Here is a 16,431-nt window from a genome sequence, read left to right on the forward strand (position 1 = left end):
AACATCTGTACCTCATTACTTTGGCATTGATAAACAAATTAATTAGATTGAAAAATAGTTCAAATTCACTTACTTTGGTATGCATTTTTACTTGAGGTAATTTTGAAATGGTGCAACTGAGAATAAATGTTTGCGTTGAATATTTAGATATCTGAATTTCTAATAGATATTTACATATTGTGATTTCAACATTATATTTACTGCCGTGACTACACAATTGTTTAATTCTTAACAGCATACATCATTCACACACATAGAAGAGATTTGTATTCTTTTCCCAGAACTTAGTGTGGTCTTTTGGAATAAATCGAGACACTCCAGTGCATGCTCTACATATTGATAACCGGAGGTTGATCCTTTATGCTTCTTCACACACTGCAGTCATAAATAACTTTTCAATTACTCGTCAGCACCTCTTACAGGTATGTAATATTTGATGTAGGTTTTTTTTTTGGTCAAGTGTTTTGATGGGGTTAGACGAAGGTGGGAAGAGGCTCATGGAGAATATAAAACCAGTATAGCTCTCTCAGGTCTACTGGATTATTATTGAGCTGTAAATGTGTGTTTCAATGTAATTCTCCAAAAGCTTTTAAAATTTGGCAAAAGTGATTCAGCTGTAACAAATTCTGCTAACTGGCCTTGTTTAATGTTACAATACTATGGCTTTAAGAGGTGTATTTTTTTAATGAATAAAGGTTAAGACAGAATAGCAGTAAACAGCTTGTGAGGCATTGGGTGTTTTTTAAAAAGTTGGGACAATAGAAGCATCCTGAATGGGTGGCGACAAGTTCCCATAGAACTTGTTTTAGCTTTCTGCAGTAGCGGGGGTTTTGAAGTTGGATGAGGAAGCTCTTATTCCTCCCTCCGTTCCAGCTAAATGCTGTGGGTTTCTTCCTGCTGCTAGAATTGTATGTGAGACAATCTATTTTACTGTCTTTGCCTTTGCCAAGGGTGTGTTTATGGAATGTTTCTATATTTGACCAGTTACTTAGTAGTAGTTACCATATATATTAGTTTGTTAAGCATTTTGATTGAGTTACAGTTAAGCCAATTCTTTTATTTTTATTTTCTCTATATTTTAACTGTAGTGTAAAAAATAAAGTGTGTTTTGCTTGAAGTTAACTAGCTTGATCAGTCGAATTGCATCTGGAATGCAACACTTTACACTTACCTTTAAAATGTGAAAGAGTTAGGGTCTAGGTTATCTGCTTAATATATTTTGAAGGGGTTTGCTCTGGTCCATAACACTAAGCTATACTTGTCCAAATGTTCATTCTTCATTCTAACATTTTGTTTCCAACTGCTTCTGGATTTAGTACGACCATTGTGGTGCTCACTGGGATGGGCCCAGGGTGGCAAGCTAATAAAGGTGCATGAATGAATGGAAAAAAAGATCATTGGAAGCAGTGCAGTGAAGGTTCCATAGGCTGATCCTGGGTGTGGAGGGACTGTCTTATGAGGAGAGGTTGAGTAGCTTGAGGCTGTAATCACCTGAGTTTAGAAGAATGAGAGACAACCTTATTGAAATATGGCATTTAACAGGGTTGATGTGGAAAGGTCATTTCTCCTGGTGGGAAAGTCCAGGACCAGAGGGCATTATTTCAGAATCAGGATTGTCCTTTTAAAATAGAAATGAGGAGGAATTTCTTCTCTTGGAGCTGCAAAGGCTGGGCTGTTAAATATATTCAAGGCTGAGATAGACAGGTTTTATTCAGTAAAGGAATCAAGGGTAGGGGGATAAGGCAGGAAATTGGAGTTGAGGGTTATCAGATAAGCCATGATGTCATTGAATGACAGAACGGGCATAATGGGTTGAATGAGTCGAGAATGTGGCGCTGGAAAAGCACAGCAGGTCAGGCAGCATCCGAGGAACAGGAGAATCAACGTTTCTGGCCTCAGCCCTTCATCAGAAACGTCGATTCTCTTGCTTCTCGGATGCTGCCTGATCTGCTGTGATTTTCCAGCTCCACACTCTCGACTCTAATCTCCAGCATCTGCAGTCCTCACTTTCTCCTCCCTGATGGGGTGAATGGCCTAATTCTGTTCCTCTGTCTTATGGTTTTATGGCCTCATGTAAAAGAATAGCATCCCTGTGTTACAGTTGGCAATTATGTTGGATACTTTTTAAAAAAGCTCTGCAATTTAAAATACTATTATCCGAATAAACATTGCTGCAGTACAAATAGATATTCCAAAGTCCAGAGAGAAGACTCCTCTGCCATTGCATAAGTTCATTTGGTGGCATCAATGGGTTCAGTTGAGGTTTGAGATGTTGCAGTCCAGTCATCATATCCCCGTCAATGCTCGAGAATGAAGAAAGGTGAATGTTTGCCATGCTGCCACTACCTCCCCATTTCCTTTTCAGGCAGCTTCTTAAATGTCATTACCTGAAGGACTTTAGTCTACTGAAGTCGTTCTAAGTGCGGCCTCTCTGGACCTCAGTTTTCCAGAGAAAATATCCTCTCTGGATGCATCACAGTTCACTATGGCAACTGCTCTGCCCAAGAAATTGCAAGAAAGTTGTGATCACATCACAGTCCATCACAGAAACCAGCCTCCCTTCCATTGACTCCATATACATTTTCCACTGCCTCAGGAAAGCAGCCACCATTATCAAAGACCCCTCCCACCCCAGTTATGCTCTTTTCCGTCAAGCACAAGATAAAGAAGTTTTACAACATGTATCAACAGATTTACAAACAGCTTCTTCCCCACTGTTACCAGACTTATGAATGGACCTCTCATATCTTAGAATTGATCTTTCTCTGCACCTTCTCTTTAGCTGTAACACTATATTCTACATTCTGTTCTGTTACCCTGATGTGCTTATTTAAGGTATAACTTATCTGGTCAACATCCAAAACAATACTTTTCACTATCTCTTGGTACCTGTGACAATAATAAATCAAATCAAATCAAGTCAAATCATTGGAAGTTTGAACTTTGAACCCACTACTGCTGGGTTCTGAATTTCCTGCTGGAGGCTTCATCCCATTAGAGGATCAGCTGAACAAGATATTACGCTGAGAAATTTCCAAAATCAATCAAGGGCCCTGCGAAATCATCTTGTTTAAATCCAAAGTAAGCACACAGTAAGCCACATATAAGACACCAGCTTTCACTGGACAGGTTACAAAGGCATGGAACAAACTGGGGAAGTCAAGCTAAATTGTTTTGAATTAAATGTAAAATGATGTGCAAGTGGGCAATAAAGCATACCAATTATCTCCTTGCAGTTTACAGTCAAGTTTTCCATTTTGTTACCTTCTTGTCACTGACAGAATTGCTTACAGTCTTCAGGAGTCTAACCCACGGGCTCTGTACAAATTTTTGTGTCCCCCCTCCCCCGTGCGAGCTCCGTAATATCTGGCATTGTTTAGACATGTTGGTCTGTAGTAACCCAGTTTGACCTTCTTTTCCTTCTTCTACAAATTTATAATTTAGAATATTTGCCAACATTGCAGGATTATTTACCATGTTTAAAGGATTTAAATAAAATGCAGCCTGAAGCTCTGCTGTGACTTCCTTACCTTCTTTCAATAGTCTGGGCTAATTTCTAATTTCATACACTGATTTAACCAACATCAATTTTGCGAAAATGTTCAAAAGGTCCTCTGCTGTAGCTAGATGTTTCTTCTCCAGTGCACTCAATTTTCATTAAGCTGTAATGTTTTTAAAAATCCACAGTAATATTTGTTTATTATCTCTCCCTTGACTTTGTGTCTCACAACTAAACATTTTTAATTTACCCTCTCAACTTCATATCATAAAAATATCTTTAAAATAATTGATGTGGCAATAGTTTAGATAAATAGTTTAATGCTTAGATACATATTGATAATGGGGCCACATTTTGATATGTATTACTAGACATTAATAATAATTGATACAATAGTTATGTTAATGGGCTATGAATTCAGATACCTGGATTAATGATCTGGAGACAAGTTCAAAACGCACTATGACAGCCAAGGGATTTCAATTTCAATTATTAAGTAATTCTGGAATGAAAATGATTGTCATAAAACCCCTTTGTTTGCTAATGGCCTGTAATGGGTAGAAAATCTACCATCTTTACTCACTGTATGCAATTCCCGGCCGATGGAAATGTGATTGACTCCTAACTGCCCACTGAAATTGGTGAGCAAGCCTCTCAGATGGTTAGGGATGGATTATCGAATCTGGCCCTGCTGGAGACACCCGCATCTCATAAAGGAACGAAAAAGATCAGATGTCCGAGTAGCTTAGAAACTAAAGCTTTTTTTTATATATGCATGTTCTTTTTTATTTCTTGTATAACAAAATGAAATTTGCTCTTTAGGGTCATTGTAGTCCACTTTCATGTATAGCTGTGAGTGGGAATAGGAGATGGGTGGCAACAGCAGACCAAGGTCCAGAGAGTCTAGTTATTGTTTGGGACACTTTCTCAGGGTAAGTTTGAATGAATGATGATCAGTATTCTTGAATTGATTCTATCTGTCCCTGTGATATGGAAACTTCTTTGTTGTTTAAAATGACTCATTTAAAATATTTTATTTGTTCCCTTTTCATTACTTTAAGTGTACAGGAAACATATGTTCAAGCCTCTGATAATTCTGTACTTAATCAGATTGTTAAAAGATGTCTGAGAATATTTCAGGATGATTCTCTTTCCACATTTCCTTCCTGCTTTTGGGAAGTTGATGATCCTCAACAGGTAGTGCAATGGGATTACTGGCATTACATTAAAGTGTATTTAACCACTTTGTAGTACCATGGATGACTCTGGGAATACAGAAGTTTGTTTCAAGGCAATATTTAAAAAAAATATTGTGCTGCAAACATTAGGTTTTTGTTAGTTACAGAAATGATCATGAGTAGAAAAGTGAACTGCTAATAATAGATAGCAGTACCACGCAACTTCTGTCAATATGTATCATTTTGTGATCCATTGTAACTTCCAAAAGCTGCTTGTCAGTTTAGCAGAAAATTTATCACTGTCATTGATAGCACGATGAATGACTTGATTGTTTTGTACTACACATATCCAAAGCCTGGCTCTCCTCAATCCACATAAAAATATGGTAGTTTATCAGTCAAAATGCTTAATTAGTGTTGAAAATAAATTTTGTGTTGGGGCAGGCATTACAAAGTCGTGATCAGAATTAAAGTCTGGCACAGACAACTATTCTCTTTCTCCTGGGTTACCATAAGGACCTATGAGAAATTAATTTAGATAATGGCAGTTTAGTTTCTTGTCAGCACGTTTCTATAGCCCAGGACTAATTAGATTGAAAATAGTACTCCTCAGACCTTCGCAGTTTCAGTCAGGCCACAAATAGCTGATGTAACAAGTGGAAAAATATCTCATGGAGGCATGTCTCTTTTGCGTTTGGAAGAATGTTGTGAAACTTGAAAGGGTTCAGAAAAGATTTACAAGGATGTTGCCAGGGTTGGGGGGGGGGGGGGTTTGAAATATAGGGAGAAGCTGAATAGGCTGGGGCTGTCTTCCCTGGAGCATTGGAGACTGAAGGGTCACCTTATAAAAGCTTATAAAATCTTGAGGGGCACGGATAAGGTAAATAAACAAGATATTTCTTTTCCCTAGGATTGGGGAATCCAGAACTAGATGACATAGGTTTAGGGTGAGAAGGGAAAGATTTAAAAGGGGCATAAGGGGCAATTTTTTCACCCAGAGGGTGGTGTGTTAATGGAATGAGCTGCCAAAGAAAGTGGTGGAGGCTGATACAATTACGACATTTAAAAGTCAGGTGGATGGGTATATGAATAGGAAGGGTTGAGAGGGATGTGGAGCAAGAGCTGGCAAATGGGACTAGATTAGGTTAGGATATCTAGTCAGCATGGACGAGTCAGACCGAAGGGTCTGTTTCCATGCTGTACGTCTCTATGATTCGAAGTGCCTTTGAAAGCTACAAAGCGAAAGCCTTGTATCTAATTATGGGACGGAGGGCTGCCTGATAATAATGCTGAGTACACCAAAGGTATTAATGTACTTCATGTTACTGAGCTAATATTTGTTTCTAAAAATATGTTTTTTGCATAATCATAAAGGGAGACGATGTGTTGCATACAATTATGTAAATTGTAATGTTGAACATACCTATTTTGTAATCACTATCTATTTGCTGTTTTGCATTCCAGTATACCTGTGCAAACACTGTTTGATTGTCACCCGGAGGGTGGAGTTGGTGCCATGGCTATGACTCAGGATGCGAAGTACCTAGCAACAGTTGGCAGGGGAACAGTACAGGTGCACAAAGGATTATGGTTTTCCATTTACCTCTTTGAATATCTTTTTATAATTAGCTCTATGATAACGTATGCATAAGTATTTTATCCCAGAAAATAAGAATATTGTTTATTGGCAAATAATTATGCATTACATGAGAACACAAGCCATTGGCCCATCAAGTTCACATTGACCCTGTAAAGAATATCCCACCCAATCTATAGATTTCCAATGGTTAATCCATCTAACCTGCACATCTTTTGACTGTGGGAGAAAACCCACGCAGACGCAAGTAAAATGTACAAACTCCACACCACATAGATAAACATCCATTGGTGGAATTGAACCCAGGTCCCTGGTGCTGTGAGGCAGCAGTGCTATCCACTGAGCTACCATCTGAAAACAGATGAATAGTTGATATTGCAGTTTTGAGGCAGCTGATGGAGAATGGAGAGATCTGCAAATTGAAATGAGTGGATAGCAGCAGTCTCCTATTGTTTTACAAAGAAAGCGGCAAGTTCTAAGAAACTGATGGATATTCTGGTAAAAGAAAGCTCTGAGCTGTAATCTGCAAAGAAAGATTTGGGAACATAATCTGTCATTGTTTTATTTGCTTTTTTTTAACTATAGATTGATTTATCTGAAAAGTAAAAGGGGAATCTGTTATCATCTAATATGACCTGAAGGAATGCTGAGACCTAAAGAAATATGAAAATTATGGATATATTAATTAAGAGTAAATTAGATTTAAATTGATTTTATAAGTATATGGGGAGTCAGTGAACAGTGGAATTTAATAGATTAAAAATATTAAGTTATATGTAAGATCAGTTCTGAGAAAAAAAAGGTGAATAGTGGGGTATGGGTTTTATGGAGTTTGACTAAATGAAATAAAACTCTCCCACAAAATTGTGGACTCCAACTGAATGTTTCTTAATGAGGAACTTTACCGATTATCTCTGGAAAGCCATACAAATAACAATAATTGACATTCTTTTTGTTGCCTCTTCAAAACAATTGATCAAGTTTTTAGGCATGGCTTCCCCGAGCTTTCCCTGATCAGCTGACTGTTTTCAAGATATTCAATCATTCTGTCCTTTGTTATATATTTACAACAGCCATTAGTCTAACTGATCTATAATCCCTTGGCTTCCCTATTTCACTTTCTTTAAACTGCAAAACAATGTATGCAATTAATTTGAAAGATTGGTTCCTGAAACAAGAGAAATTTACAAGGACATAGTTTGGCCATCTGCAGTGATCTCACCACCTTTCTTCCTGAAGTTTGTCACTCTTCACTGCCTGTAGGTGAATCCTGCTCTTGTGAATATGGAGGTGGGAAGAACATTTAATTAGGTGGGCTAGTATTATACCTGAACCCTGCCGCTCACCCACCTCCAACACAATTAAGTCACAGGGAAGATGGGAGCAGTCCATTGTCCAATGCAACCCATTGTTCCTCCAGGCCACCATAGTAGAGACAACAGGTCTCCTGAAGATGAGATTCTGATGCTTGAGTTGGTCTGGAAGTGCCTTGGGTTATAGTCCAGACAAAGTGTGCGGTAAATTCTAGCAGGCTGAGCTTTGCACAATTGGAGCAGACAGAAAGGGGATGTAATGGACTCTGGAGAGCTGGGAGAGTGGCAGCAGTCTTTGAGGAGGCAGGGGAGGATATTGAGCAGGAGGCTCATTACCTTCAGCATGGTCAAGCAGTGCAGCATCAAACACAACAAGCCAGACAGGACTCAATTGACTCCCAATGCCTGTAGATGTGAGCTGGGCGTAATCATTCATTGTCTTTTTGCAAAACAAATGCAGCTTTTTCTTTGTATGTTTCCTCTTTGCTTTTGCTGTTGAATGAAAGTGAACATTTTCAACCATTTCCACTTGGTGATGCTTTCACATTGAACAATGTTATGCTGGGTATTAGGAAAATTGTAGTACTCCCTTAAGTACAATTCTAAGAGAGCATTGCTAAGGATGAGTAATCTGTGTAGCTTTGACTCCTGGAAATGACATTCAATTAGACAGGTGATAATGAAAATATGAGGCTGCATTTGTAATGGAGTATTACCTGTGCTACACATGTGCCCTCAGAAACTTCTCTTTATTTCGTAGCCCTTCAACTCCGGGTGCTCCGGTTTCCTCCCACAGTCCAAAAATGTGCAGGTTAGGTGAATTGGCTGTGCTAAATTGCCCATAGTGTTAGGTAAAGGGGTAAATGTAGGGGAATGGGTCTGGGTGGGTTGCGCTTTGGCAGGTCAGTGTGGACTTGTTGAGCCAAAGGGCCTGTTTCCACGCTGTAAGTAATCTAAAACTGCGAAGGGCAGCTCCAGGTTGGTAGCTCATAACCTGGTGTACAGCTGGGTTTTAAATATGGTACTGGCGCTGGGAGTCCATGCAGAGGCAGATACTTCTGCCATTGCTAAATACACCATAGCACAAGTGGGGCATCATAGAGCTGTGCTACATAAATAATGAGGAAAGGCATGAAGAATTGCATGAGAGGACCCACTGGAACAAATAGAGTGAAACCCTCGATGATAATCCTAAAATTGACACTTGTCCAATTTTTGGTAAAATGTTTAGTAGAATAGCAGGAGAGGTTTCTGTGATGACAATTTGATGGAAAATGAAATATTAGGGGTTTAGCAGAAATGCATCGGAATCATTGCATCCACCAGTGTCTGAGGCATGGATTAAATTTTCAGTGGCAAGTGGGCTGACGTAAGCATGGAGGTGGGTGATGTTACATGGGGCAAAGTAACCAATATTTGTGATGGATGAGTAATGAGTTGGAAAGTCAGCTCAAGGTTAAGAAGGATGTCAGAACCTGAATCACTGGTTGGTGAAGAGAATGGGAGCTGTTCCTGGGATATTGAATTAATAACAGTGGGTTTGGTCTCTCAATGATTCATTGAAGGAAATTATAACTCATCTAAGGTGCTGGTGAGCATTCTCATAATCCAGATATTGAGGGAAGAGAAGTAATGGCTTATTTTGGAAATTAACTCCAGCGGCTTGATTTTTAACTTGGGCAACCAGTTAAATTCTGTGTCCCAACCATTCAATTCTTCTGAATTCCTCAGGTAATTTCCTCTTCAAAGCCTAAATTGGGCTGGAGGCATGTTCAGCAACCAATTAGAGCACAAAGGACAACAGCAGATGGCAGCCATGATGGGCCTGCTGCTGCCTTGTGGAAGAAGTGTCCAAGATGACCAAATGGTCAATGAAACAACTGGAACTTGATTTCCCAGTTTTCAAAGTTCTCTGTGTAGAAACATTTTTTTTCCGAAGTAAACCCAACAGCTGTCCACCAATGTGCACCACACAGTCAGGTTTGATTGTTTAGAAATTGAAAATTACCTCCTTTCCCCCCTGAGTTTGTTAGCAAGATCCTCAAGGTAGGATGTTAATTTAGGTGAGAAGGTTCTTGACTCTCCCTCTTCACTCTCAATTTGAATATTCTAGCATGTTCTGGACGGGTTGGGGGATTCATAATCTTTCTGGGTGAATTTGTTTAAAAGTACCTCTGCTCCTGTTCCAGTCCCAATCCCAGCCCATGGTTCAAAATGAAGTTGAAAGAGCATGAGTATAATAAAGAGGAGGAGGCAGAAATAAATTCTTGTGAGACAATAGAGTGCAGGGTGGGAATAGTGACTATGATAGGATTGTTATGAACGCAAACAAGGGAGGACTATCCCTCTGAGCTGGATAATGAGGGTGAGGTGAAATGATCCATCACGAACACATTGAATTCAATCTGGGATCTTGGTTAGATTCATTTCAATGCTTTGGGAGAATGCATGTTTGATTGGAGAGATTCAAGCAAAGATATAAAATTTTATTGCTGCAAAGGAAATTGAATTTTGTCCTTCATTAATTATTCACTGCCTGAAATTGTACATTTTGAACTTTTTTTTAGTGCGTGTCCATCTGGGACTGGACTTCAGAAACAAAAGGACCACTTTGTTCTGTGGACCTCAGTCCAGCCTTTAGCTTTCAGGTACGTTTTGAAAACGTCATCATAAATTACAATTTTTGTGTCAGTTAAGGTACATTAAAATTAAGTCAAAGACCATACTCATTGTAGATGAAATTCTCATGTTGTGTACGGCTGTCATTTCAAAGTCTTACATTGTTTCTCAAATGGTGGAGCAGAATAAAGGGGCCATATGGCTCAACTCTGTTCCTTATCTTACAATAGTATGGAACATTTCTTGGAGGCTTGTTTTCCTACACAGAGAATCTCTGGCTCTGAGGTAACAGAGCAGAAGTTCAGCCATATGCTGTCAATATTCTTGCCTCCATTTACATACAGTGAAACAGGGAGCATATATTAGTTGTTGTTTTGTGTGATGTTGGCCAAATCTGGTGGGAACTCCCTGTAGTTCCTCAAAATACTGCCATAGATCTTTCACATCCTACAAGGCAGAATGAATCTTGGTTTAACATCTGATCGGAAAGATTGCACCTCTGACATAACATACAGCTCAACTGAAGTATTGCATGGAGGTGTCAGTCTGGACTTTTTTAAGTAGAAGAATCTGAAGTGGTGCCTTGAAATTTTCTGACAAGGTGAGCGTGTTACGAACTCAACCACAGCCGATAACTTAAACATGTTTGCTTTAAGTTTAAGTCACTGAACTATTTCAAAGCAATTCATATTGCAATGAGTAGCTTTGAGGTGCAGTGACCTTTTTCTGATGTTGATAAACATGGCTGCCATTCTGCATACAGTGAGACCTAACAACAATGAAAATGAATGATCACTTAATGTTTAGCAGTATTGTTTAGAGGGAGAAATGTTAACTATGGCAGCAGGAGAACTTCCTATCTTTCTTCAGTTTGTGACATGAAATTGTTACTTTGCACTTAAGCAGGTGGAAGATGGTTTGAGTATTCATCTGAAAGGCACCAAAGCTGATAATACACCATTTCCTCAGTAGTGTACTGTCATCTTAGATTACATGCTTACAAACCTATAACCTTCAGACACAACAATGAAGAAACAACTGATTCCGGTCTGGAATTTAGTGCAACTGTAGGTGACTTCAGGGGTAATTAGCTCCCCCACCCCCAGCCAGGCAAACATTTACTGGATCAAACACCAATGTGTGCTTCAACAACTGACCCAGTCAGCTTCTCATCCAGTCAGAAGCCTCACTACCGAAACTCCCTCTTCCCACTGCTAGAAGCTGTTCTCTAATCAGAAGCCAGCAGCTTCATGGTCCTATACATCATCAGTATTGAGCGATAAGTGGTTGAAATGGTGCAAATGTCAATCTTCTTCTCAAACAGAGGGGCTCAGGGAGGTTGGAGGCAAGGGTAGTAGATGGTTTTCAATGGCTATCCCCTTTACCCCAAACTTTGCTCCTTATTTTCCTTACACTCAGGTAAATGGAGGCCTCTTCACCAAACTCAGATGGCAGCTCGACCTGGTTCCCTATTAAGACACCAGTTACTTTTCTCACATGCCAGGAAGGCAGGTAATCATACCAGTGGTGAGTTGGGCCTCTTAACTTGACCACTTAAGGGCCTTAATTGGTGCAAGTTGAGCAGGTTACTCATGGATCTTCCTGCTTAGCACTTCATGGGTGCGAAAGGAGCAAGTATCTCTCCAGGTAGTGCAGAGGAAACCTGGAACTGAATTTGGCGTCCCACAGTTGGGCATATTTTCAGCAGCAGGGGTATTTTGAATGCAAGGCCACAATCCTTTCAGCCAGCCCCCGAATTGTCATTCATAACACACAAGATGAGTTGGCACTGAAATCATCAGGGCTCCCACTACATTTAAATAAATAATTGAAGGTCAGCTTCTGAGGCCAATTTGAAAAAGGAATGAGGTGGAGGGAAACACAAGTTTCCTTGTGTGCATCAGAGCCACCTGTCACCAAGATGCCATCTTCTCTTGATTCCTCATTGCCTGTCTTTCAAAATACAATCTCCCCTACATTTCTCTTCCCTCTCCATGGGTTCCCACATTCCTCCCCATCCTAAAGCTCTATCACATTCCAGTGGCCATTGATCTTCTTCCTGCTCCTGCTTGCAATCCCGGCAGCACTCACTACTGAGGCCCACCCCTGCTGCTGAGCTGCAATGTTGCTGGGCTGCACCCCCCCACTGCTGCGCTGCACTGCTGCTGGTCTACATTGCTGATGGGCTATACTACATTTGAATGCACCACTGCTGGGCTGCACCCCCTGCTGTTGGGATGCACCAGTAATGGGTTGCACCCCCTGATGCTGAGCTGCACTGATGCTGAGTTGCACCACAGCTGGGCTGCACTGCTGCTGAGCTGCACCACTGCTGGGTTGCACCGCTTTCCTTCCAAAATTCAGCCCTGAATGTCTGGGTTTTCCACATATTCTGTGACATCGACAGCATCCATAATTGTTTTTGCTTGGAAATCAGCCTTATTAACAGACATGCCTTCTCGTCGGGCCAGAGCAAGCCTGAAGGTCAGCTAGGGTGAAAGATACAATGTATTGTCCTCCATCCTGAGAAGAGGCTTTTCTTTATGAGGGTGATCTGATGAAAGATCAATTTAAAACAGGCTTAGGAGAATTGACTGGTTAAACCTGTGAAATGGATTGTAGTTGAGATTTGTAACTGTTTTATTAATGCAACCAAAATATCTCCACAACCACACCCAATTGCACCCATGTACTCATGTTAAAACTCTTGTATTTGGTGAACAGCAAATGTTGCTGGCACACAAAGTGAATTAAGGTGGCTTGGAATAATTGGAACAGTTGTGCAAATATGGCTCAGTTCTGACTTTGCTCCATATATTCTACATTGTCTTTATAATGTTCTGTGCCCACATTTATAGCAGAACAGTGTACTGAAGATATATTTGTCACGATTTAATTAGGTTTCCCCTGCTGTGCTTTATTTAGGAGCAGTTGTAATTACTGTATTGCATGTTTAGATAAGCTGTTTCCATTATAAATGTGGAATTTATAATGGAAAAGTGCTAACAGGAAGCTAATGCAGAAATAATATTTTTAACATATGATAAATATGTGTTGATCATAATTTTATATCTGGCTTCATTTGACTCTTACAAAGGCAAATTAATAGGTTTCTCTACATAAGCATATTTGTCTTATAATCAAATATTTGAAAGGTTTAGTTCAATTCAGTTGTTTTCATATTTATCTTACATCAAAACTCATTTTAATATGTTGCTATTATGCACTTAATTTGTTTTGAGAATGTGACCAGTTCATCATAAATTTACCAAATTTACCTTCTAATGTCAATACTTTATGGTTTCTAAAACTAATTATTGTGCTGCAGTATTAGCATTGGATCTGCCATTTGTGTAATTTAGTTTGGCTTCACTATAATTTGCAGTAATCAGAAATTAATCTAATTGATTGGATTGGAAATGATTTTTGATTTTTATTTATTTTGATCTAAGGTAATTTTTCACATAATTATTTGGAGTTGACTTATAAGCATAAGTTTCCCTGTTGCATTTTTTTCCAGACATTTGTACTTTTTAATCCTGAAGATAATACTGAACTGCTCAGCAACAGTAAAACTGAAGTCGTGTTCTATACTTGGGTGAGTTTAATTGCATATTAACAGAATGTGACCCAGTTATTTACTTCAAGCAACCTGTTTTTATTTTGTTTGGCATATATTAGAAGATGGGTACAAATAAGAGCTGACATTTACAGAAAGGCTTCTGATCAAGGCTTGTAGTTTACAGTTCTGTCTAAAAGTCAAAACTTGGATAACTGTATAATTTACTATAAATATTTAACATACATCACTGTCACTTAATTTTTATTTTTAAAAGGGACTTTCATTTATAAAGGATTTATCAAGGTTTTGAAATATGTATAACTAACTTGGTGATCATCCCTGGGCTATTTCCTTATTATTTTATACATCCAAATTGATCTTATGCGGTTTGCAGGAAATCTGATGTATCAAGCAACTGGGATGTTTAGCTGCAAGTATTGCCAGTCTCTTCAAGACCATTCTCAAGCGCCTCTTGTGGATGGCACTAGCTAGGAAATTCAAATAATTGTAGCTACTTATTAATTCCTAAGATCAGTTAAGGATATTCATAACATTTTGTCTGTTCCAGCTCAACTGCAGAAAATGTTGAATAAAATTAATGAATTTTTTTGTTTTAGTGCATTATTTGATGTCCATTACATATGAAGAGTTAACATCAATTGTGATCTTCAGTTGAAGCACAATGAGACAACAGCAAATAATTGGGACAGACCCTGAGGGTGCTTTAGCACTCTTTGAATGTCATGTATTCTTTCCTGAATATTAAGGTTCCAGTATATAAATTCCTCTGCAATCATTTAAAATGGAAGCTACCTATGCCAGCTTGTCATATTATAGTAATAACTCATCATTAGGAATGGAAAGTATATAAGGAGAAGTTGTTACTGAATAATCTGTCTTGCTTGTTGACCAATGTTTCTGACTACAGTTCTCCACTGATATTCCTTATAACTAGCAATCAGAAACATTAATTGGCATTTAATTTTAAGAAACATTTTGAGAGATTGCATATAAAAGGAACATAAAAACAGGAATATGCCATTCAGCCCACCAGCCATGAGATTGTGGCTGATTTATAGCCTAACTCCACTGGCTGATCAGACCATGTTGGAGAAATTAGCCCAATAAAGCAGAGATCACAAAACACAGATTGAAGTGAAATTAACAAACAGTTTATTAACACAGCGATATCGTGGAAGAGAAATTGACCAAGCTGAAACAGCACAGACAGCCTGTCCAGGTAGCCGGAACTCTCTTCCCTGACCTGAAAGTCAAGCCAGGTTTTATAGGAATCTTGTACAAAGATGCTCATTAAAAATAGGGAAAATACAATGTATTTGATAATTAAGTAAAAGTAATCCAGTTACAATGGTGATAATCGCAAAGCAGTTGTCAGAAGAATGTCCTGATTGTAGATATAATGTTGCATCATGGCAGCATCAATCAGTTTTTAATGGGATCAGGAGATTTCAGCTCTTTTCGAGGGTAGGTGAGAATGTCCCTTTTAAAGCAATAAGGTGTTTCCATTGTTGCTGTCCTGTGAGCGAGGTATTCTGGTGTCTCTCCGTCTGATCTGTCCTTTGTGCGTCTTTGGTATCACTGGGGTACGAGATTGCCCTAACGGTTTTGGGACAGCTGTGTTGATCGGGTCCAGGAAGCTTATTGTTAGTTTATCTTGGGAAGTGTATTCCCTGGTCTGCGAGTGACTATGGTCATGTCTGGTTTCCCTTGTCAGCTTGTTTGGTCAATGCTGAGGCATTCTGGGTGTTTCTTGTATGGTTTGGACAGGCTTGATTTTCTGTGGCCTTGCTGTGGGTAGGCAAGATGGCAGATCTTTTCCCACAAGGCAAGTTCAAACAGTCCGCAGGTACCTTGGATGAGTATACCAGCACCATTTATCAGCAAGTGTGTGGAGGACTACATACCGAGGAAGTCATCTGGTGTTCCCCAACAGGAAACCCTGGATGAATCATGACATACACAACCTGCTAAAACAGGCGTGAGGCCTTCAGATCAGGAGACACACTCAAATATAAGGAATCCAAGTATGACCTTTGCAGAGCCATTAAGACAGCCAAAGACCAATACTGATCCAAACTAGAGACCCAGACAGACACCCGGCGACTATGGCAAGGAGTGAATGACATCACAGATTCTACAAAGAGATAGTGCAAGATAGCAGATGATGACACATCCCTTCCAGGTTATCTCAACGCCTTCTATGCTCGCTTTGAGCAGAATTTCGGTGGAGAGGTAACACATATTCCGACAAGTCCTGACGAACCTATCCCAACAGTCACTGCATCAGAGGTCAGATCAGTTTTCCTTCGTGTGAATCCAAGGAAAGTGATGGGACCAGATGGAGTACCAGGCCATACACTCAGGGCATGCACAAATCAACTGGCAGAGGTCTTCTCGAATATCTCCAACCTCTCCCTGCAGCAGGCCACTGTCCCTGCCTGTTTCAAGAGGCCAACATCATCCCTGTGCCTAAGAAAGCTCAGCAGCATGTCTCAATGACTACAGCCCAGTGGTCATGAAATACTTTGAAAGGCTGAACATGGTATTAATTAACTCCAGCCTCCCCACTATTCTTGACCCCTCCAATTTGCCTATTGAATCAACAGATCCACATCAGATGCCATATCAATTGCCCTTCACTC

At 39.6% G+C, this 16,431-nt stretch overlaps 1 protein-coding gene across 3 annotated transcripts in view; it reads left to right on the plus strand.

Moving 5' to 3' along the window:
* cfap251 (cilia and flagella associated protein 251) overlaps nucleotides 1–16,431 on the plus strand; it is a 79,986-nt gene that overhangs the window by 18,934 nt on the left and 44,621 nt on the right. For 2 of the 3 annotated variants that reach the window (XR_015761301.1, XM_043715307.2), the window contains exons 4-8: nucleotides 282–422; nucleotides 4,322–4,431; nucleotides 6,142–6,250; nucleotides 10,155–10,235; nucleotides 13,727–13,804. Coding sequence is in view for 2 of the 3 variants with exons in the window: in XM_043715307.2 (XP_043571242.2) it covers nucleotides 282–422; nucleotides 4,322–4,431; nucleotides 6,142–6,250; nucleotides 10,155–10,235; nucleotides 13,727–13,804 (519 nt within the window). In the remaining variant the exon portion in view is untranslated. The remainder of the gene's footprint in view (nucleotides 1–281; nucleotides 423–4,321; nucleotides 4,432–6,141; nucleotides 6,251–10,154; nucleotides 10,236–13,726; nucleotides 13,805–16,431) is intronic. The other variant, XM_088000309.1, reaches the window with a different exon arrangement.

This window comes from Chiloscyllium plagiosum, unplaced genomic scaffold, assembly GCF_037043375.1.
Source record: "Chiloscyllium plagiosum isolate Xiang-an unplaced genomic scaffold, Cpla_swu_hap1 HiC_scaffold_24, whole genome shotgun sequence".
Lineage (NCBI taxonomy): Eukaryota > Metazoa > Chordata > Chondrichthyes > Orectolobiformes > Hemiscylliidae > Chiloscyllium > Chiloscyllium plagiosum.